Source organism: Carcharodon carcharias, chromosome 17 (genome assembly GCF_017639515.1).
Source record: "Carcharodon carcharias isolate sCarCar2 chromosome 17, sCarCar2.pri, whole genome shotgun sequence".
Lineage (NCBI taxonomy): Eukaryota > Metazoa > Chordata > Chondrichthyes > Lamniformes > Lamnidae > Carcharodon > Carcharodon carcharias.
In genome coordinates this window covers 67,660,055-67,682,190 of record NC_054483.1, presented here as the reverse complement: position 1 = coordinate 67,682,190, position 22,136 = coordinate 67,660,055, and the positions used below count along the sequence as shown (strand labels likewise).

At 41.1% G+C, this 22,136-nt stretch overlaps 1 protein-coding gene across 3 annotated transcripts in view; it reads right to left on the bottom strand.

The window, feature by feature from the left end:
• Positions 1-22,136, bottom strand: part of hspa12a (heat shock protein 12A) — a 161,789-nt gene that overhangs the window by 37,228 nt on the left and 102,425 nt on the right. For all 3 annotated transcript variants that reach the window (XM_041210540.1, XM_041210542.1, XM_041210543.1), the window contains exons 4-6: positions 19,078-19,264; positions 6,963-7,067; positions 5,807-5,923 (exon numbers count right to left, since the gene is read on the bottom strand). In XM_041210540.1, the coding sequence (XP_041066474.1) occupies positions 5,807-5,923; positions 6,963-7,067; positions 19,078-19,264 (409 nt within the window). The remainder of the gene's footprint in view (positions 1-5,806; positions 5,924-6,962; positions 7,068-19,077; positions 19,265-22,136) is intronic.

The following is a 22,136-nucleotide window of genomic DNA, read 5'->3' as shown; positions in this document are numbered from 1 at the left end:
GGTTAGGAAAGTTAAAACCAGCAAAGTTCGACCAGTGAAAATGCTAAGTTCAAGTATAAATTGAAGCTGCAATTCAAAACTGGGTTCTCAGAATCTGTCGCGAACCCCTCCTATGCTTTCTTTGTCTTTGTCAAAAGATTTCCTAAAGTGACCAAAAGAATTGTACCTGAACCAATTAAATGTACATAAACCATATCCATAAAATGATTCCTTAGGAGATATACAGACATTTTATAAATGAAGGTTTAAAAAGGCACTGTGTTTACAAAGTGCTGACCAAATCGTATTGTTTGAGGAGAAATAAGTATCATAATGACATATACGCAACTGACTTGGTGGTGTGTTTCAGGACAATTTGCTTCACTCTATTATGGGTTTGTAAACTAATTTAAAGATGTTGCCAAAATGGCTAACTAAGAGGCCTGTAACAGATTGATGAGGCAATCTTGGTTAGAATGTTAATTGAACTCAAAACACAGGAGGTTTTCATTGTGACAGGATTAAGCCTATGTTGGTTTTTATCTATAAATCTCTCTCAATCTTTTATCTCTCTAGCCAACGATAGGTAGAGTAACACAGATTTTGCATTCTATTCATGCAAACCATCATTATTCTTCTGAAACACTTAGCAACTTCTAGATCTGAACATGGGAATTTAAATGTGGTAACCTAGAAGTTGCTATCAGTGATTCTATGCTTCTCTATAGGCTGTGCTGTTGAAAACTCCACATGTTGCAATCAATTAGAAATCACTGGACTAACAAGAAGTTTAACTCTATGCTATTAGCTTCGCTGTAATAATCTGTGAGAAGTTACACTTTGTTGAAAGAGGTGTAACTGGGTTTTTAAAGGCATAATAAGTTCATAATTACTTCTGAACAACCTCCATGGCCCTGAAGATCTCGCCTTATATTTGTGGAATGTCAAATTTCTCCATTATGATAAAAAAAATTCAGTGCATTATTAATTTTTTTTAAGTCTATGATATTTCAGCTTCTGATGTGTATATTCCAATCATTTATTTCATTTGCTATAATTTAATAAAAATGAAGAATAATCAATGCGTTTTACTTGCTCGAATGCTACCTATGAGAATGCTTAAATGTGCTTGGTTACGTCCCCAGCCTCATGACGTCACTGTTGTTGGATGCCTGGAGAACCCATTTGTTTGAATCTGGTGTTAAATCAATTTTGTGAAAGGGGAAATCCACATCACAGAGATTGCCAGATCTTTATGGAGAGCTTTCTTCAAGGTCAGTGGCAAGTGCTGTTGCTTCAATGTGGGCTACAAATCTCTTTCTATACTGAATTGTTGAAGTGGTTTTGGAACTCCAGCATTTCATAGTGATGTTACCATTCAGATAATTTATGGCTAATAAGTAAGCGTTGCCACTTGAATTTTGAAATAATAAATGAAAGTTCAAAATACTAGCTGCAGTTCAGCAACAAACTGAAGTAAAAATCAATCCCAGTTGATCTCAAGATTTAAAGGTCTGGTTTACCAAAAATCACTGGTAAGATACTGCACTAAACATTCTCAAAAAATATTTTATGAAATTTAGTTTGGCTGGGGGAAGGGGGTGGCGGGGATATGTCAAAGAACCCTATTTTTATTAGCTGCGAAAGAAAGCCAATGTTCAATTACACATCTATTTGAGAGATTTTCTTGTGGGTTGAGAGATTTTCTTCAATGAATTAAGAAGCGAAATGACTTGTAAAGTAAAGTTGCAAGAATTCTGAATGCTCCAGTAAAACAATTTTTACGGTTACAAAACAAGAGACAAACTTAGCACAACTTCAACATCTAATCAGAAATAGCCACAATGACTAAAATTTTATCAATTTCAAAATGTGTTGTCAGTATAGGTTTTAACATCCAAATATTGAAATAAATTAATATATATTATAGTATTTAACTAGCTCTGTTTATTACAACTTCATGTTGATTAGATACTTATCCTGAATGATCAATAATCACACTCAAATCCTTTTTTTTCTATTGTTGTTAAAGATTCCCATTCATTGTTTATCTATTTTCCCAATTTACAGTTCAAATACATTGCCAAAAAGTATTATAGGTTCAATACTTGGTCACTCTGAAATGAGCAAGTGCCTGATTTCAAGGTTTGTATTGAGGTGTCTCCCATTTTTTAAATCCATTGTTATGCTCTTGGATCGAATGTGGATGTTAGTTAGAGCCAAAATTGACATTATGGGTCCACTTTGTCAAACTTGAAGTTGAGGTAACATTTTGTTGATACCAATTTATACTTGGGATCAAATTCAATTTGGAGTAAATTGATTTAAATGGAGTTCGATCTCTCAAGTATTTACTTTGACCCTTCCTCTAGAAACCTGCAGATGTGGCACATAATATCAGATTTCAAAGAAGAACATGGTTAAAGAAATTGCCTTCCTTGCTAGTTCATTCTACAATATATATATTTAAGGATTAGAGTGATTCAATTGTTGCGAATTGTTAGGATTGAGCTTTACTTCCCATCTTCTCTTATTTTTCAAAAGAGCAAATACCTTAATAAGATGCTACATTCTCTTCACATTCCTGTCTACTTCAAATACCTGGACAATAAAAAATGATCTGTGGAAGAAATATAGGCCCTTGAAATGTGGATGCTAAGACATATGCTTAAAATTCCATATGCAGACCACAAGGCCAATGAAGAGGTGCTTGAAATTGCAAAAGCGAAATTAACTCTAAAAAGTGACATCCAGAAAAGAAAATGTATCTTGGGCATTTGATCAGAGCTGAAAAACTACAGATATCTCTTTTGAAGGGGAAAGTGGAGGGCAACAGAAAGAGGGGTTGACCTAGGTGTAGTTGGATGACAGACATCACAGAGCGGTTGCAGTCGAGCTACAGTGGATGTGTGAGCATGGCGTAAGATGGATGAGTGTGACATACTATGACAGCAGCTCTCCTGGTAGAGGTAGCTACAAGCAGGACAGGACATCAAACATTGCCCAAGACTGGATTATATTCACAGCAGTACAGTCAACATTATCTCAGTAAAGTGTCATCGGAAAGTAGGTTAAGCCAAGTAGAAGTTGATTCAATCTCTAGCTACAAGCCTAGTTGGAAATTGTCAATGATTCTCCAATGAAGTGACAGACAAACACTGATGGCCAAAAAGTTGTGTTCATTATCCGATTAATTCTGCTGACAAAATTCTTAGACTTGTCAAATTACACCGATTCCAAATTCTCTCAGTGTATTCACTTCAACAGGCTATGAGGCACTCCCCAGCCGCCATAAAATTAATTACTAGGTTATTGGGCAGTCTTTCCAGTCCATCGCAATATGTGGAATTTGTGGCTGGAATATCTAGATTAAGGTCTTGGATGTTCTCTTTAACTATTACAGCTTGTGTTACAAGCATTCGTTAATTACATTCAAGATATGCGTAATATGGAACTTATTTAAAATATGGAGATAGATTATTTTTCCCTTGGCATTGCTGTTGAGTTTTCCAGTAAAACATTTTTAGTTAACAATAACAGAACTCTCACGTTCTTCTTTGACTAAATGGCCATCTGAGTGGGCAGACGGATTCTCGGCTTAACACCTCATCCAAAAGACATTAGACGTAGCAAATGTAACAGTTGCCTTGGAACAATTCTCCCCTTCCTGATCTGCAGCTTGATTCCACAGTTGTTAGGCTATCCCACCACACAATATTAATAATGACCTAGCTTGGAAACGCGCATATAACTATTCACACAGAAATGTGACTTTCTCTAATTAACTAACTGGGCTACAGTATTATTTAGCTTAGTAGGTAAATAACTAGAGCACAATATTTCTTTCAATACCGCAGTTACTTTTATTTTTATAGTTTAGAATAAGTTTATAAATCATGGCTATTTTTAATCAAATCAGAATAGTTTTACCAGGCAACTAATTCCCTTTAGAATGTACTTTGCAGAATGGATTTAATTTAAATGAAAACTTGGATGCAATGCCAAACAATAATACTGTTTAAATATTACTTATCCAAAGAAATTGCTACTTTTGGTAATTTGAATTTTGTAACAATATTGAAAACAATAGCATGAACCCTGACTATTTATCAATACTGATTTTAAAACTGTCTCTTTTGAACAGAAAAGAAAATTGGTAGAAACTGATCATCTTACCATAACATTGTAATAACAAATTTGAATTTTTCAATTTGTCTTTGGAACACCGTCAACAAAGCTTATTTTGCCTTATGTGATTAATTTAAATTATTTTTGAACTTTATACTAACTTACATTATATTTAACAGTAAGTACCTATAGCATGTGCGTGTAATGGATTTTGATTGTAGGTTTTTCATTCAATAAGCTAGTGATTTTGTGCCATAAATACAGGCAAGTAAAAGCCAATGGTACATGAATACTTTGCAACAATAATTAATTGCCATAACATTGAAATAAACCTATCAACTAAAGTTATCCAAATGACAACTGAAAACTTTTGAAAGCTTTGTAATGGTTTGAGCCAGACATTACCATCTTATGGATTAGATTCTTTTCAAAATGCAAGTTCTTGCTATGGCATTCAAGATGGTCATGCGTGCAAGGTTGTTTCAGTGCTACTTCAATATCAAGAAATACATGACAGATTTTCAATAGTTTCAATATGTATTAAGTCATTGTGTGGATCTCTTTGGAATTATAGTCATTTCACTAAAAATCTAGCTGTCTTCTTACTGTATGTTGGTATTTAGAGTTACATCAGTAGCCTTAAATATAACTGAAAACAAATTATTTCATAAAATTGGCTATATAAATTTATTTCACTGTTGGTTGGACTTTGAGCTGGTGAAACTGGAAAAAAATGGATTCTGCCATATTGGTTATTGGATTACCTCATTAACGTTGCAAGCGTTTGACAGTTTTTGATCAAAATTAATTAGGCAAACTTTTCATCTCAAGTTACAGTCTTTTGTTTTCAAAGTAATTAAGATTAATTTTTCTGTATTCTCAGGTAACAGACAACAAATTTGCCCTTGACAATTTTGAAAGGCAAAGAGCACTTTCTTCATAGCATAGAGATGCTAAAAATATTTCCAGGTGTCCAAGTCCTTGCTAATCTTTCTTCATAAAAACACCATTCCCGAGTCCAAAACACGATACAGAACCCTAATCACCGATGGCTTTGGTGCATTTTTTCAAACAAACACATTATCTGCCACTGACAACACAGGTAGAAGTTACATCCATGAAAATGTAAAGAACATTAGTATTTTACAGTAATTGCTTACTCCATTTCTCGCATTCTCTTGGAAGTGTTTTCTCTTTAGTGTTTACTGTCAATATTAATACATTAATACATTTATAAAATCATGGCTGAAATTTGAACTAAGATGCAAATAAAAACATGACCACAAAGACCTTCATTGTCTGTTAATTTTGGAAATATATGGGGAACCCACCTTAGAACTGCAACTTTTTCATGTCTGTGTGTTTTATGCATGTCAACACGTAAGTGCACTGCAACTTCAAATGGAATCTACGACTTGCGATATTTCAGTGCCCATATAATTAATGTAGTAGTAATTTCTGTAGTAAGTTTGTGATGAAGATGTAACCTTTAATTGTAAATTTTAATATGTTACAGAATCACAATAATATTCCTTCTGATATGCATGTGGCCTCACCTAACAACTGCACCTTAAACAGAAGCTGCGGCTTGTCTGAGCACACTAGCGTCTTACAAGCGATGCTGCTGATAAAACCTATGGGTTCAATTCACTGCTGCAATAAGAGAAGTAATCAACCTCTGACAGTGCTTATAACTTACCTTGTAGGCTGCCTGCCTCATAAATTGCTTCGCAGGTTGCTTCCATATAGCCGGCACAGTAATGACCCATCTGACATCTGGGTTCCCAAATTGTGAACCAGCTTGGTCACTCAGCTCCTAAAATTAGAATTATATCAGTGACTGCTTTCCTGTTTTATCATTTGAAATGTTACACAACATCCTGGCTACTTTAGGTAACAACATGGCTTACGTGCACTTGCCACATACCGGTACTGTGCACACACCAAGGACGGAATTTTACGGCCCCTACAGCCGGTGGGATCTTCCGTTCCTGTCAAAGTCAATGAAGTTTTGAACGGCTCGCCGCATTTTATGGCCCCACCCCTGCCACGACGGGGCCGTAAAATTCCACCCTAAATCTGATCAAAAAAAAAGCTTCCATTTGTAAGAACCATAGAATGTTGAAATTATTACTAATTAGCTTCCAGTAGCCTCTTACTGGATGTATCTGTTTATTAACATTCAAGAAACTTTAGGAACTTGAAACACAGTATTGCTGTCTACTTTTGGATCCATTTTCTTTAACAAGCAACTGTACGGAGGGTGATTACTAGGTCATAGAATTGTGAAGAAGAAAGAGTAAAAGAATAGTTTTTTGTGAAGGTTATTGTGGCTGCTCTGGGTCTACACCTGAACTAACAAGAATTGCCATACCAAGGGGAGTCCCAAAATCTTTTCAGAACTGAAGATTACTGTCGAAGTTTAAAGGAAAGCTTTTTTTGACAAGGGCTATCAAATTTCTTAAAAGTCCAAAGCAGTTTTAAGTACTACTGATCCTTTTAGTCTGTAATTATCCTCTGCACAGTTACTTGCCAAAGGAAATGTATCCAAAAATAGACGACAATTGCTGTGTTTCAAGTTTCTAGTGTTGCTTCTATGCTAATAAACACATACATCCAGTAAAAATGCCACTGATTCTTTTGGTCTGCAGCATTAAGCTTTAAAACTATTGCAATCAACTGCAGTACCAAACGATGTTATTACACAGAACAGTCCAGTCACAATGCTTCATAAAGTAGAATACTTAACAGCATAAATTTCAAAATAAACACAATTCCCAATTTTCCATCAAAACTGTCTGATGAACATAGCATTTTAAAAATTGTATATAAATTCTTTGCTGTTTCTAACACACCTGTAATGCATGCTCTTTAAAGAACATTAGAGCACAGGCAAAGATTTCGATAGCCTTGACCTTTTTCCCATTGGCAGCCTCCAGTTCTGTTTCAATTGTGAGATTCTAGATGACAGTGAAAGAAATAAATGCATCACACGATGATAGTTCCATAAAATGGCAATTACCCAAGCTTTCAGAGTTATAACTCTATCCAGGCACAAAGTGTACTCCACTTAAAAGCAATTCCTTCTCAAAGTAATTTATTGTCTGTATGATCAAACAGCCATACTGAAATCTTCTTGAGTGCATTTTTTTTTTCACTATAGCTCTCAACAGAAATTAGGTCTGTGCGGCCTTGCACAAAATGTACCAACCAGTATACAAAGGGTTACAGTCAATATTAACTGTACATACAATTCAAAAGATCCAAGGGCAATTTTTTTTGTCTTTACTGTGTGGAACGTAACCTGCTGGGGCATACATAATATAGACCCTGCTTCATTTAAATTCCTTTGAGCTAGTGCTAAGAGAAAGTGCAAAATCAGCCCCAAAGTTTCTCTAAAACAAGACCTACTGGCTAAAATCAGGCAAGAGGTAAGAAAATATGAATATAAGAAATAAGAGCAGAATTAGGCTTTATCAATAAGGTCATGGTTTATCACCTACCTCAACTTTATTTCCCTGTCCTATCCACATCTCTCGATTCCCTTTGCATCTAGGTATTGAAATATTGTGCCCAGCTCCCATCACCACTTTAGAAAGGATTTGAGGGTCCTTGAGAGCGAGCAGAGGAAATTTACCAGAATGATTCCGGGGATAAAGGGTATTTAGTTACAAGGTTAGGTTGGAGAAGGTGAGCGTGTACTCCCTGGTGCACAGAAGATTAGGGGAGATTTGATAGAGGTGTGCAAGATTTTGACAGGTTTAGATAAGGTAGACAAAAGCTGTTCCCACTAATTGATTGTACAAGGATTAGGAGAAACAGATATGAGGTTTTGGGCAAGAGATGAAGAGGGCATGTGAGGAAGAGTTTTTTTTGCATAGTGGGTGGTAATGACCTGGAACCCGCTTCCTAAAAGGGTGGTGGAAGTAGAGACGATGAATGATTTCAAAAGAAAATTAGATGAGTAATTGCGGAAAATAAACTTACAGGGCTACAGGGTTAGAGCAGAGGAATGGTGCTGATTAGCACATACCGCCCTCCCTCAGTTGATGAATCAGTATTCCTCCATGTTGAACATCTCTAGGAGGAAGCACTGAGGGTGACAGGGGCACAGAATGTACTCTGAGTGGGGACTTCAATGTCCATCACCAATGGTAGCACCATTACTGATCAAGCTGGCCGAATACTAAAGGGCATTGGTGCTAGACTAGGTCTGCACTATGTGGTGAGGGAACCAACAAGAGGGAAAAACATACTTGACCTCATCCTCATCAACCTGCCTGTCACAGATGCATCTGTCCATGACTGTGCGGTGGCCACTTGTACCGACACTGTTGTTGTGGAGACAAATGATACCCTTCATCATTTTTGTGGCGCTACCACCATGCTAAATGGGACAGATTTCGAACAGATCTAGCAACTCAAGACTGGGCATCCATGAGGCGCTGTGGGCCATCAGCAGCAGCAGAACTGTACTCAAACACAATACGTCATGGCCTGGCATATCCCCCACTCTACCATTACCATCAAGCCAGGGGATCAACCCTGGTTCAATGAAGAGTGCAGGAGGGCATGCCAGGAGCAGCACCAGGCATACCTGAAAATGAGGTATCAACCCAGTGAAGCTATTTGCATGACAAATAGCATAAGCAACAAGTGATAGACAATCCCACAACCAATGGGTCAGAGCTAAGCGCTGCAGTCCTGCCACATCCAGTCGTGAATGATGGTGGACAATTAAACAATTCACTGGATGAGGAGACTCCACAAATATCCCCATCCTCACTGCTTGGGGAGCCTAGCACATCAATGCAAAAGATAAGACTGAAGTATTCACAACGATCTGAGAAGTGCTGAGTGGATGATCTATCTCGGCCTCCTCCAGAGGTCCCCAGCATTACAGATGCCAGTCTTCAGCCAATTCAATTCACTCCACATGATATCAAGAAAAGGTTGAAAGCACTGGACACTGCAAATGCTATGGGTCCCGACAATATTCTAGCAATTGTGCTGAAAACTTGTGCTCCCGGACTTGCTGAGCCCCGAGTAAAGCTGCTCTAGTACAGCTACAACACTGGCATCTACCCGGCTATGTGGAAAATTGCCCAAGTATGTCCTATACACTAAAAGCAGGACAAATCCAACCCGGCCAATTACATCAGTCTACTATCCATCATCAGTGAAGTAATCTAAGGGGTCATCAACAGTGCTATCAATTGGCACTTGCTTAGCAAAACCTGCTCACTGACGTCCAGTTTGGTTCCGCCAGGATCACTCAGCTCCTGACCTCATTACAGCCTTTGCTTAAACATGGGCAAAACAGCTGAACTCCTGAGGTGAGGTGAGAGTGACTGCCCTTAACATCAAGGCAGCATTTGACTGAGTGTGACATCCCGGAGCCCTAACAAAACTAGCGTCAATGGGAATCGGGAGAAAACTCTCCACTGGTTGGCATCGTACCTAGCAAAGGAAGATCGTTGTGGTTGTTGGAAGTCAGTCATCTCAGCTCCAGAACATCACTGCAGGAGTTCCTCAGCGTAGTGTCCTCGGCCCAACTATCCTCAGCTGCTTCATCAATGGCCTCCCTTCCATCATAAGGTCAGAAGTGGGGATGTTCGCTGATGATTGCACAATGTTCAGCACCATTCGCGACTCCTCAGATACTGAAGCAGTCCATGTCCAAATACAGCAAGAACTGGACAATATCCAGGCTTGGGCTGACAAGTGGCAAGTAACATTCGCGCTACACAAGTGCCAGGCAATGACCATCTCCAACAAGAGAGAATCTAACCATTGCCCCTTGATGTTCAATGGCATTACCATCACTGAATCCCCCACTATCAACATCCTGAGGGTTACCATTGATCCGAAACGGAACTGGACTAGCCATATAAATACTGTGCTACAAGAACAGGTCAGAGGCTAGGAATCCTGTGATGTGTAACCTACCTCCTGACTCCCCAAAGCCTGTCCAGCACCTACAAAGCACAAGTCAGGAGTGTGATGGAATACTCTCCACTTGCCTGGATAAGTGCAGCTCGACATCATACAGGGTAAAGCAGCCTGCTTGCTTGGCACCCCATCCATAAACATTCACTCCCTCCACCACCAATGCACAGTAGCAGCAGTGTGCACCATCTACAAGATGCACTGCAGGAATTCACCAAGGCTCCTTAGACAGCACCCTCCAAACCCATGACCACTACCATCTTGAAGGACCAGGGCTGCAAATAGATGGGAACACCACCACTTCGAAATTCCCCTCTAAGTCACTCAGCATCCTGACTTGGAAATATATCGCTATCCTTTCACTGTCGCAGAGTAAAAATCCTGCAATTCCCTCCCTAACAGCACATGGACTGCTGCGGTTCAAGAAGGCAGCTCACCACCACCTTCTCACGGGCAACTAGGGATGAATACTAAATGCTGGCCCAGCCAACGAAGCCCACATCCCAAGAATGAATAAAAAAAAGCACATTTGGATTAATTATATTCAGTACTCTCAAAAAATATAGATTGCAAATAGCTGAGGCCCAAACACTGATTCTTGCATTATCCAACTAGTTACAGCTTGCCGGTCAGAAAATGTCCTCTTTATTCTTACCTTCTATTTTCTCTCCGTTAACCAAGGGTGGAATTTTCCATTTTGGAGACTAAGTGCAATGGTAGGAGGGAAAGTTGTCATGATTCCCACTGGACAATGGGGTAGATTTTCGCACCCAATTTTTGGCTCATTAATTATGCATCAGCAAAGATCTCGTCAAATCTCATGGCAGGGCGGGCAGTGATTCGTCCACCCATGGGGTGGAAGGTCCTGGCACCATATTTAAGTATCAGCCACACAGATATTCACTCACTGCTGGCAGGGTGTGGGCTGAATGTCTACATTAGCATGCTAACCAAACATACAAAACTGTCTGCTCCATGGTTCAGCGAGGCCTCCGTGGGGATTCTCCTCCAGGCCTTCCAGGAAAGGCAGAAAGGCAGGTTGCCTGGTCTACACGACCGTTACTGAAACAGCACATGAGGTTAACCTTCAGGAAGATCGAAATAATCTTGTCAAATAGGTCAATACAGAGGGAATGAAACTCAAAGTAGAGAAATGCAACATCCCGCGAATTAGCAATGCTCAATCTCCATCAGTATCCAATTACACAATGCATGATTCCCCCCTTGATATTACTAAAGAATACCATTACTTAGGAATCCACAACCAAAGTAATTTAAAGTGGAATATACAAAGCAAACAAGCTTTGAAGGCATTCGAACGTTCGTGAAACAGAACTCCATCACTCAACTACAGAAAAGGAAATGCTGTACCAAACACGAGTCAGGTCACACCTGGAGTACAGACAGCCCCTTGGGACCCATATACTACTAAAATCATTACCCTCCTTGAGAAAGTTCAGTGCCAGGCAGTTTTGTAACAAATAATTACTTGCGAGATACCAGGGTCTTCCAGTTGCTCAAGTCATTAGGCAGGCACAGTCTCCAGAACCAAAGAAAGGCCCATAGGTTGACATGTCTCTGTAAAATTTTGAATGGACAATTAAGTATTTCTAAGCAAAGTGACCGAGCTCAAAGAGTTCATAAACCAATAGCTCCAACTGTACACAACCTAAGATGCTTCCTTTGCCAACTCCTTTCTCGACAAGAATAATTAAGGACTCGAATAACCTCCCACAATCCTTAATCTCATGTCCTCCAAGGACTCATCTAAGGAAAGTCTGTTGAGTTTTTTTTTAAATTACTGTGACCACCAATGCACTCATTGTGCACCTCCTGTGGAAATTCCCTAGTGGAAGACTATGGAGGGAAACCTATCAAGTACCAGGTATCAAGTAGGTGCTACCTGGGAGACTTTTTGCTCCCTGGAGTAAACAGTATATCTCTCCTTCAATTTATCGCTAACTGAAGGCCTGCAATGCTGCATCAGGGAACTTGGGTGGCCTCTTTGGACCTCTTGCAGATATTTTTGGGAAGTTGCCCTCCTACTTGCAGCCAGAGCGCACCTTCCCTATAAGAGGTACTGACTGACTTTATGGCATCAGTCAAGCTTGAATCCCTGACAGCACCCCACCCTCAAGCAAGCACACACAGCTAATGAATAGCGCAGGTAGTGCTGATAACACACCAGAGTAAAGTTAATGAGCTGCCAACACCAATTTCACATGGCCCCTGCAATGGTCAGTAAATCTCTTTCCCTCTGACCATAAATCCATTAGCCTTGGTTTTGGAACAGAGTGTCATTTGAAACTGATATTCCTTCCTAATGTTTGGCTTATAGGTCAGTTCTTTCCATCCTTTTTGGGCGATACTTCACATAGGTTATAATTTCCCACAAATGGGGCAGGAAGTGATGTAGTCAACAATATAACTAAAGAAATATGAGATGATTGCAATGCTGTTATGGCATCTGGGTTATGCAACCACAATGAAATAAGCAAAATTATAAAGATGTTTCCTGAAAATGCCTTAAGAATGTCAAATAAAATGAAGAAACATTTTTGGCCTAAGCTACACTCTCTATGTCATGTAAATATCATACTAGGCTTGGTTAGTTTTCTAATGGGATCTAAATTAGTGAATGAAAACTACATTTGAGACTGTGATGCCTTTAACACTGTTTTGCAATGGGGCTGATGCATACAAACTGCTATTTCAAGAGGACCATGAGCTGCTTTCTTATAATGCAAAGTAAAAATATAAACTCCTAAAACTTGAATGGATAGCTTTCAAAGCAAATAATTTCAGTTTGCAGTAATTTGGGAAAATAACCTAGATCAGCCAAACCACTGGAGCACCATCTTTGATCTGAAAGGTCATCTCCACCCTAATTATAACTGTGGAAAAGATAAAGGTCACCTACCATTATAGATAGACTTCAACATAGAACTGGGAGGCTTTCTGTGATGGTAAAAGAGGTCATTTTTAAATCAGTCAAGGACTCAGCTTTTCTATTGATTCCAGCTTGCTTCTGAATAACCCCATAATAAGGCTTGAATAAAGAGGGCAATTAATCGTCATCAAAACATACGCTTTGCTTTTTAACTTAAAGCTATTTCAATGAAGATGACAGACTCTGTAGATGTGTCTGATGCATAACATACCGCAGACTTAATACACATGTGACAACTCGATAACACAAGCTGCAAAATGTTGCTTAGATTTAAAGGGCTTTTTGTAGCAATGCTGAGAGTGCTAACCTGAGTAGAGTCCACAAAGCTAGTTGTTAATTTGAATTGGTAATATTTATTTTTCAATGTGGAGAAGGGAATATAAGCTCTGGCTGACAGAGATCAGGAATAATATTCTGTCTGCTTTCCCTGTGGATTGCAGATGTTACATATCTAATAATATATATGTTTAGTGGGGCTGATCCTACAGCAGCAGAGCAACAGAAAAGTAACTGAGGAATTGTACATTCTTCAAGGCTTTTAGTGGGGAACTTTACAGGCACAGAGAGCTCTGGTCTGAAGCAGGTGAAAGCCTTATTAATATATGTAAAGGGGACAGGGAAGGGTGCCATACTATTTTCAGGCTCCTGGCACCAAGTCTCTGGCATGCCCAAAGAAATCTGGCATAAAGGAGTCTCAGGCAGATCAGCAGGCCACAGAATCTTTAAAAGGTTCACATATTTCTATTCTAAATGTTTCAGAACTTTTAAAGCTCCTTCTTGTAGTATTTTACATTTTTATTTCTGTTCTTACTCACGCTTTCAATTACTTTTCTCTTCAGTAGGCTGTCCAATAAGGATTTTCTGAGTTGTTTTGCTCTCAGGAAGATGAGAAGCTGCAAAAGGGGGTGGCATGTTGCTCATCAATCATATGCTGTACGTGCCATTCCCTTTCATTGGCACCCTCCCTTTTGGACCTGTTTTGGAGATAATCTACCGGCGGGGTTCCTCTTCCTCAAGGCGGCTGTGCCTGCAGATCCCCCAGAACTATCACAACGAAAAGTGAGATCAGGAACAATGATTCTGTTGGGAAGTTTTTTCAAAGCACTTCAATCGGACGATCCCATTTTACATGCTACTGCATGAAAGAAGCCACGCCAACATGCTCAGGAAGCAGCGTTTGCCTGTTTGACTGTACCTGCCAAAATGACACCAACCACTTCTGCAGGTCCAACCAAACTTACCTGGGACTGGCCTTGCGAACCTGCTTTCTCAGGTCTGGGTCAGCAGACTGGAGGGTGACAAGCCATGCCAGCTGCTAAATGGAGACCTGCATCTATTGTGCAGCATAAAACTTGCATATGCTCAGGAACAATAACAGTCAGGTGTGGTATGAAGCTTGGTTGCAGACATGCTGCCTTGCTGACATATGGGCTGGTGCTTCGGTGTGGCACAACTGGCATCTATCCATGTGAGCATCCCAGGCAGCATTTTCTTGACTTGAACAGCTATCAAAGAGAAGTCTGGGTGCAGTGCTACATTTTCACTTACTGCAAACTGATTTCTGCACCAAAAAGCCCTTTCACCTTCATCTTGGCCAGCCAATCCTTAATCCCCTGCTCCTTCAGAATTGGCAAATTATGCGTTAAAGGTTTTGCAGAAGCTTTCTGAATCTTTGCCCAACTTCTGATAATCCATTTTTAACTATTCCCATCCCTTTACAATTGGCTTGCACACAAACTTGCCCTCTGAGCAATGGTGTCGAACTTGGACCCATCTTTGTTTGCACCTTCAGTTGTGAAGAACTAATTAAATAGGCTAAAGTTAGAGAACTTAATACTATTTATAATTGAGAATCAATAATGGAAATCAAATTGAAGCTGACTTGCACCTGAAGATGAACATTGGTTCTGTATATTTTGCAATATTTTGTGCTGCCAGCGAATCTAATATCTTAAGTTTCGCTTGATGGGTTTTGTATGTTAACTAGGAAACATCAGTGACATTGTCTCCTTTAATAATACCAGACAATTTCTAGCAGTTGAAGGCAGAGTGTGTAGCTCATAATGGGCTGGATGTTGGCGATGGGGGTCTCACCCACCAGTTGGAGAATTGCTGGGAGCCCCGCATTGCTTCCATGGGGGAGGTCCAGGGGTGCAGCGGAGTCAAAGGCAAGGTCAATGACGCTCCTCCCCTCCCAATTCCTGATGTTGGGGCCCTCAATTGGACACTGAGTGCCTGACAACAAGGGACCACCCCAGTAGACTGCGGGCAAACCCAACAGGTAAGGCTGTGTGACTCCCATTTAATCCCTGAGCTACCATTAAATTCCAGATGTCATACACAATCAGCAGATGAGACATCAGCACTGAATGTCGGTTAGCCTCTTTAAGCTCACCATCTCATGTAAGGTCCAGCACAAACAGCATCTTAATCCCTAACTGGGGAGGGCTCAGCAGACAAACAGGCATGCATGCTTCTGAACTGCTCTTTCATCCATAGTGCTCACAGTCAATCCATCTGTCTATATGCAGGACAATATCTCCCACAACAGAAGGGAGAGAGCAAAGGATGGAGATGGGATCCCAGAGCTGAGGGCATTCTCCTCCCATGAAGAGCAGATGGCAGAGCTCGCTGGAGAGGAGAGAGATCTTTCCTGTACAGAAAGAGAGATCGACCTCCCCAACAAGCCAGAGAGGGTGCTTGCAGTAAAATTGGCTACATGCGGACAATGACTGTGAATGACCTATAATTTTGAAGCCTGCCTGGTTAATCAACAATTATCTCTTCTCTCTATTCCAGCTACCAGCACAAAAAGGTGCAGAAAGAGCTCCAGCAAGTGTCTCAGCTTCAGCCCCCAGACCGCTTCAGATGAGGAGGCAGTGCAATAAACAGATGAACACCCGTCACTGCGTTCACCTGCAGCCTCCAACAGCGCAAATACATGCACCTCAGTGAGTCATAGTTCAGCTAGGCTTAGAGTAGGAATGAGTTCACAATCTGGTGATCACCTCACTTGCCCACAGCAGGCAGAGGCAGTGGCAGCCTGCTAGAGACCAGGCCCCTGCTGTGTTTGGGTCTGATGACAAGCTCTGGAATCGGCCCTGAGAGGAATATTGAAAATGCAAAGACAGGCAGGGGAACATTAGGCAGAATTGTCAGAGGCTGTCACCTGACTGGAACAAAGTATGTAGGAGTCTGTCCATGTTCTATCTGATGTTGTGGCTCCTACATGCGAGTGTATAGAAGTCTCCATTGTGGTGGCCGCCTTTCGAACACATTTGCACTCGGACCTACACACAATCGCTCTAGCCATTGGTGCATTCCAGCAGTGATTAGGCAAGAGGAGTATGGAGCACCTTGACCTCCCTCCAGGTGCCCCTTCCCTTCAAGGAGTCAGAGAGGGGCCTCGGGCATCCAAAGGGAGAAGCGCCAGCCAGGCACCCCTGGGGCATCCACCCAGGACACTTCAAGAGCGTCCTGCTGCTCCAAATCCCTTCTGCCTATGACTCCATCAACTCCATCAGGTCAGGCTGAGAAGGGTGCATCTGCCCCAGAGCAGGAGACCCTCAACAGCTTGAGGTCCTCCAGGTCTTGGACCTCCAGAGGAGGCCCATCAAAGTCATCTCAGGTAACAGGGCATAGCAGAAAGCAGGCTGCCTCCACCTCTGCTGTGGATGTTGGAGCAGCACCTAGCTGTAGCTGTAGGGTTAGAAAAATAAAAAAGTTTTGAATGCACAATGGGGGCATTTAATGTATATAGTCTGCACTATTGTAAATGTAGTATGCATTTATCCCTCTCCAAGTCTCAGGTGTTGAATAACTAATCAATGTCATATGTTCCTATGTTCATTCAAGGATCCAAAATGAACTGCCCCCAATTATCTCCTATCAGATTCCTCAGTTCCATTAAGTTTCACACAATCTCATCACAGTTAATCACCTTGAGTTCCACATCTGAAGCATGAACGTAGGCACTTCATATGTGAAAATGATGGCTGGACAATGCACATCTGAGCCTTGCATCTCAGGACACATTATTTGGCCTCATGAGAATTGTTCATCAAGGTTAATGATTACACTGATGCTGTAACACTGAAACTTGTAGTTTGTGGATGTGGCAAGTATACGTCATGGCCAACATTAAGAGACTTTTGTGTGTACTTTGCAATGGCTTTTATTTTAATTAGAATCAAAGGACCCAAGTCCTAGGATCCACTGTCAGGCTTCTGGTGGTTGTTCTCCAGTGGCCTTGACAATAACTATCGATACTTAAACATTGCATTTATGTCACGACTGCAAGCATGGTGCCTTGAATGCCATGACCAGTGCACTGAGAACATGGAGGCTTGTAGAATCCATGCAGCCCCTGCGCAGCAAATGTGGCCATTGATTTTATGACCTTACATCCATTCTGACATATCTCTGTAAGGGTCCGATGCTAATTAAAACCATATGCACTGTAGCATCAAAATTTAATGGATTCTCACCTGAATACGCACCATTAGGAAAGGAGCTAAATTTGTTCATTGTGCATTAGACCCTCAAGTCCAGCACTCAGCTAAGCCATGCTGTCCATGGTTTGAGCAGGACATTTATAGGGTACCCCTTCAATCGGCCAAAAATTGCTGTGATGAACTCCCATGTGCCCAGAGACCCCTCCCCAATTGACTTTTCTAGCTTGTTTATCGAACTGTGTCACTGCAAGGTGAGATTGAAAATGGTGCTGCTGAGTTTCATTTGTGAGACCAGCTTCCAACCTCCCCCTATCACCCAAGTTCCTCCCATCATCCTCCATACTCACTGCCTCCTAATTCCCCTTCCTCCCATCACCAGGAAGAAGTAACCTCCCCCGTTACCCTTGAACCCATCATTATCCATGTGGATATTCCTGTTCTCCTCCCTGAACCCTCTAATGTTGATGTTCCCATGTCCTTTGTTGACCTGACACCTCCCCATCGAGGCCACATGCACCCTGACTTTTCGGGGCTCCCCCATGGGACCATCCAATAACCCCATGACTTTTTAGCTACTGACTTACAGGATCCAGATGCCTCCCCTGAACATGACTGTGCCATGACTTGAAACTCCAGGACCAAATTCCTTAGGTGACTGACCATGCCCTGCACACTATATTGTGCATGATCGTCACTAACCAGAGAGGCTTTCCCCCGCCCAAGATCAGGACTAAGAGATGCATGCGATGCAAAGCCCTGAACATGGCCAGCACAACCCCAGGACGGTCTCTTCAATAGGCTCCCAATAGTGTGGCCTCAGCCCCAGGACCATCTCTGACTCTTCTTTGCACAGTCTTATAACTTTTGCCTCAGGGCAGTCTTTAACTACTCCACTCTACTCCTTGACCTTCCCCTAGTCCTGCCTCAGTCTCCTTGCTCTGCTCTCATGTTCTGCTCACCAACCCCAGTCCTGCCTCCCTCTCCCCCTCCCGTCTCGTATTCCACACACCACCCTCTTAGTCTACCTCTGCCTCACTCCTCCCTTCTCGTGTTCCACACAATCCCCTCCACTCCTGCCAGTCCTGCCTCTGTCTCACCTCTCCCCGCTGGTATTGCCTTGGCACAGCTTGTGCTATAGCACAGTATCTCGCAACTACGCTCTTGAAGGTAGGTGAAAGCCAGCGTTTACTGACCTCCAAGGTGCAGATGAACTGAAGCTCGCCAGGTGAAGCATGCCACTTGCATACAGTCGAAAAAAGACCATTCTAGTTATCCACTGGAGGAATACTTAATTTGGAGGGGGGAAGCATAATTCTGGCAAGTTGGTCTTTTAATGAGCATTCATGAGATGCAAATTAATGCAAATGTGGTTCCTGACATAGAACAGTGGGAAACTCGACCCGCCTTTAATCCGCCATCAATGTCAGGAGAACAAAAATCCAAACTAATTTTCTGCCGGCAGGGAACAGACTTTTTCCATCACGCCAAATTCAGCGCCCCCAACCGCCACGATTCCTGGCACTGGCAGGAGCAGAAAATTGTTTAATTGACAATCTCTATTGTTCAAATTGTTACCTTAAGTAAGCTAAACTAGTAAAATGAAGATAAGGAACTTACACCAGTTGTATGGAGCTTCATTTTGAACTTCTCAAAGTAGAGCCACTGTTTTGAATCATTTGGATCCAAATCATGATAAAAGTCCCTGGCTGCATAACCAAAACTGTGGTATTTTCCATCCGGTGTCAGCAGGATGGTAGTGGGAGTCTTCTGATTGGATACGCCGGGGTCACCACCTTCCCATCGCCTAATAAAGAAATCAGCACAATGAGACTGCAGCTACTCTCTTTTGAGTCAAACAACCTTAATTAGAATTATGTACAGAATATATACTTATAGACCACCTCCTGGTATAACTCCCTGCTGACAAAAGAGTCCTTGTGAACAAAAAGTAAATGTCACTGAGATTTTAACATTCCTGCACTACATGGCCTCCGAATGAAGTTAAGAAAAGTCTGCAGCCAGAATGGCAATGCCATGCAAGAGGCCATGTACTGACAGCAAATGTTGCAAGTGCACCTGTTTGCTAAATCTATCCTCTCCCCTATAAATGAGGTGAATGCATCTTAATATGAACCAATTTGTAACGTGGAAATGAGATATCTACACTGGCTCACAATTGGTACAGGACAAAGATTACAAATTGATGTGCCATCTTTGGGGCCATGGGTGAATTCTGGAACATGAAACATGGAGAGGTTTTTATGTAATTTACTTAAATGTGCAACAAGTATCTCAGTAATTGGTTAACATAATTAATTTTAAGGCAGATAATGGGGTGAGTTATTTGTACATTTTAGTTGCCGGTGCCAAAAATGTTCTCTGTAGATTAATTATTTTATTGGATTATTAATTCTGAGTTTGTACTTTCAAAACACTAGAGGTGAATCTGGGTTAAATTAAACTTTTCTTCCATTTATGTTCATATTTTTGTTTAAGCAGTCAAATGTAGGGATTATTTTCCAATATACTTTGAATGAATCCACTGAACAATGTGCTTTTATTTTCATGTGAAGTCAGTGTTCTCTGTGCAGAAACAGAAATGAAAAGAGCAACTTTGGAAGCTGCGCATTCTGCTTAATAGGAAAGAAAGAATTAAAGAAAGAAATAAAAAAAAAGCAAAAACCCTTGCATTTATATTGTACCTTCCATGTCCCCAAAATGTTTCAAAGAATTTTGTAGTCAAGTAAGCACTCAGTTCAGTTCATCCACACCTTGGAGGTCAGTGAAGTTTGGCTACTGCCAAAATTTAGGGAAATTTGCACAATTTGACAGTCAATTGCAGAAATACAAGTTTCATGGAAAACCATGAGAAAAATGGCCCAATTGTGGTGGTTGTGGAATAAATATAACTACAGATTAGATCATGTACTAGATTTTTTTAAATGCTGCCTTCATGTTATTGTAGTGACAAATGTTGCCCTAAAATCAAGTGTAGAAGTGTTACCACAATAGAATACAATCCCAAAATGAAAGAAAATGTATGTTTCTTGCTGTGACTCATTTCCCCCAGGATCCATTCCCACCCTTTCCTGTTTGAACTCTCAATGACCTGTTGCAGATTTTCCTCCTCCTTATTGCTGTAGCCCTTTGCTGACCTGTTTGTTTAATATGGAATTAAGTTTTTAGTTTCTTGCTTACTTTTAATAAATCAGTGACACAGCTTCAAGTCTCACATATAGCAGAAATGAGACAAGAAAGAGAAGGCTGTAGTATATCCAGATGTCGTTAACAGCTGCATCATACTGTCTTACTACAATTATAGGTTACTTAAATGTACTCGAGATTTTTCTAGCATCCCATTGACTAAGATGTCATGTTTATTGTATGCAGCACATTCTTCATTCACTTTCTTCCCTGCGTAAAAGGAATATAGATCACAGAGAATGATTTAGTTTTAATGCCATGACTCATTCATGCAACTATTTACGCTATCAAGCAGACCCATCTTAGATGTGCAAGATGAATTAAATACTCAATAGGAGTAAATACTAGATATGAAAAAATTCAAAATTCAAATTCTGGCCATTTTTTTTCTAAACAAATATCTGCTTTTGTAAACTACATTAACATCAGGGCCCTTTACATCTAAACAGACATAAATATTTAAACAACTGGCTCAGAAATTATTAACACTCGTTTAATATTTAAAGTTGCATTCCTTAGGAGTTCATGCAAACTGATCGCTGCAAACTTAAATAAATATTAAGAAGTAGATTTGAACATTAGCGCCAAACAGGAAGAATGTGGTAGTGTAATTGGTCATCCTAAAGTTAAGGGGGGAAATTTATCTCCTGGTGAGTTGGTTGGCAGAATGGCAAGCAAACTGCCCAGGAGGTGTAGTGAGAGCCCTGGTCTATTTTAACAGCCTAGAATTGTTTAAACGGAGCTGGCAAGCTGCCTGACTGACATTTAGAGGCTGGCCACTGTGATTGGGCCATAGAAATTTGCATTCAAAAGTGCACCTTTAACAAAGCAAAGTTCCCAAGATCCTTCACAAGTGGGTCACTAAACAAAATTTGACACCAAGTCACATAGGACATATCAAGACAGGTGACCAAAAGCTTGGTCAAAGTGGAAGGTTTAAAAGATTACGCTGAAAAAAATTAGAGAGAAGTTGGAGGTGGAGGTGCTCCCCTCCAGCAGGAGAGGGCTCATTAAATTCAGCAGGCAGCCTGCACACCAACTTCCCGACCATCCCTGTCCCCACCCCAACTATACCAGTAGGCATGGAGCCAGGCGGCCTACTCGGCAGTGTGCTAATTGAGGCCCTTAACTGGGCAATTAATGCTCACTTAAGGGTCTCAACTGCCGCTGCCATGAGAGACCCATGCCAAGTGGCCAGCCGTGGAGGTTTCCTTGTACAGGCTGCTGGTGGGCTGGGACAACCCTTCCTTAACAGGCCTCTGGGCTCATCAGAAAGCCGCCAGGTTTATACCCTCCCAGGTTGCCCTCTCCACATGGCCTCTCAGACACCAGCCCCCCCATTTACTACCTTCGCTGCAGCTTGCCACCTAGAGAGACAACCAATCATACCTAAATGATCTAGTGTCACATGCCCAAAGTGCTGGAGAGATGCCTCTCTGATTGGCCAACAGCTCTGAGGTTGGACTTACTGT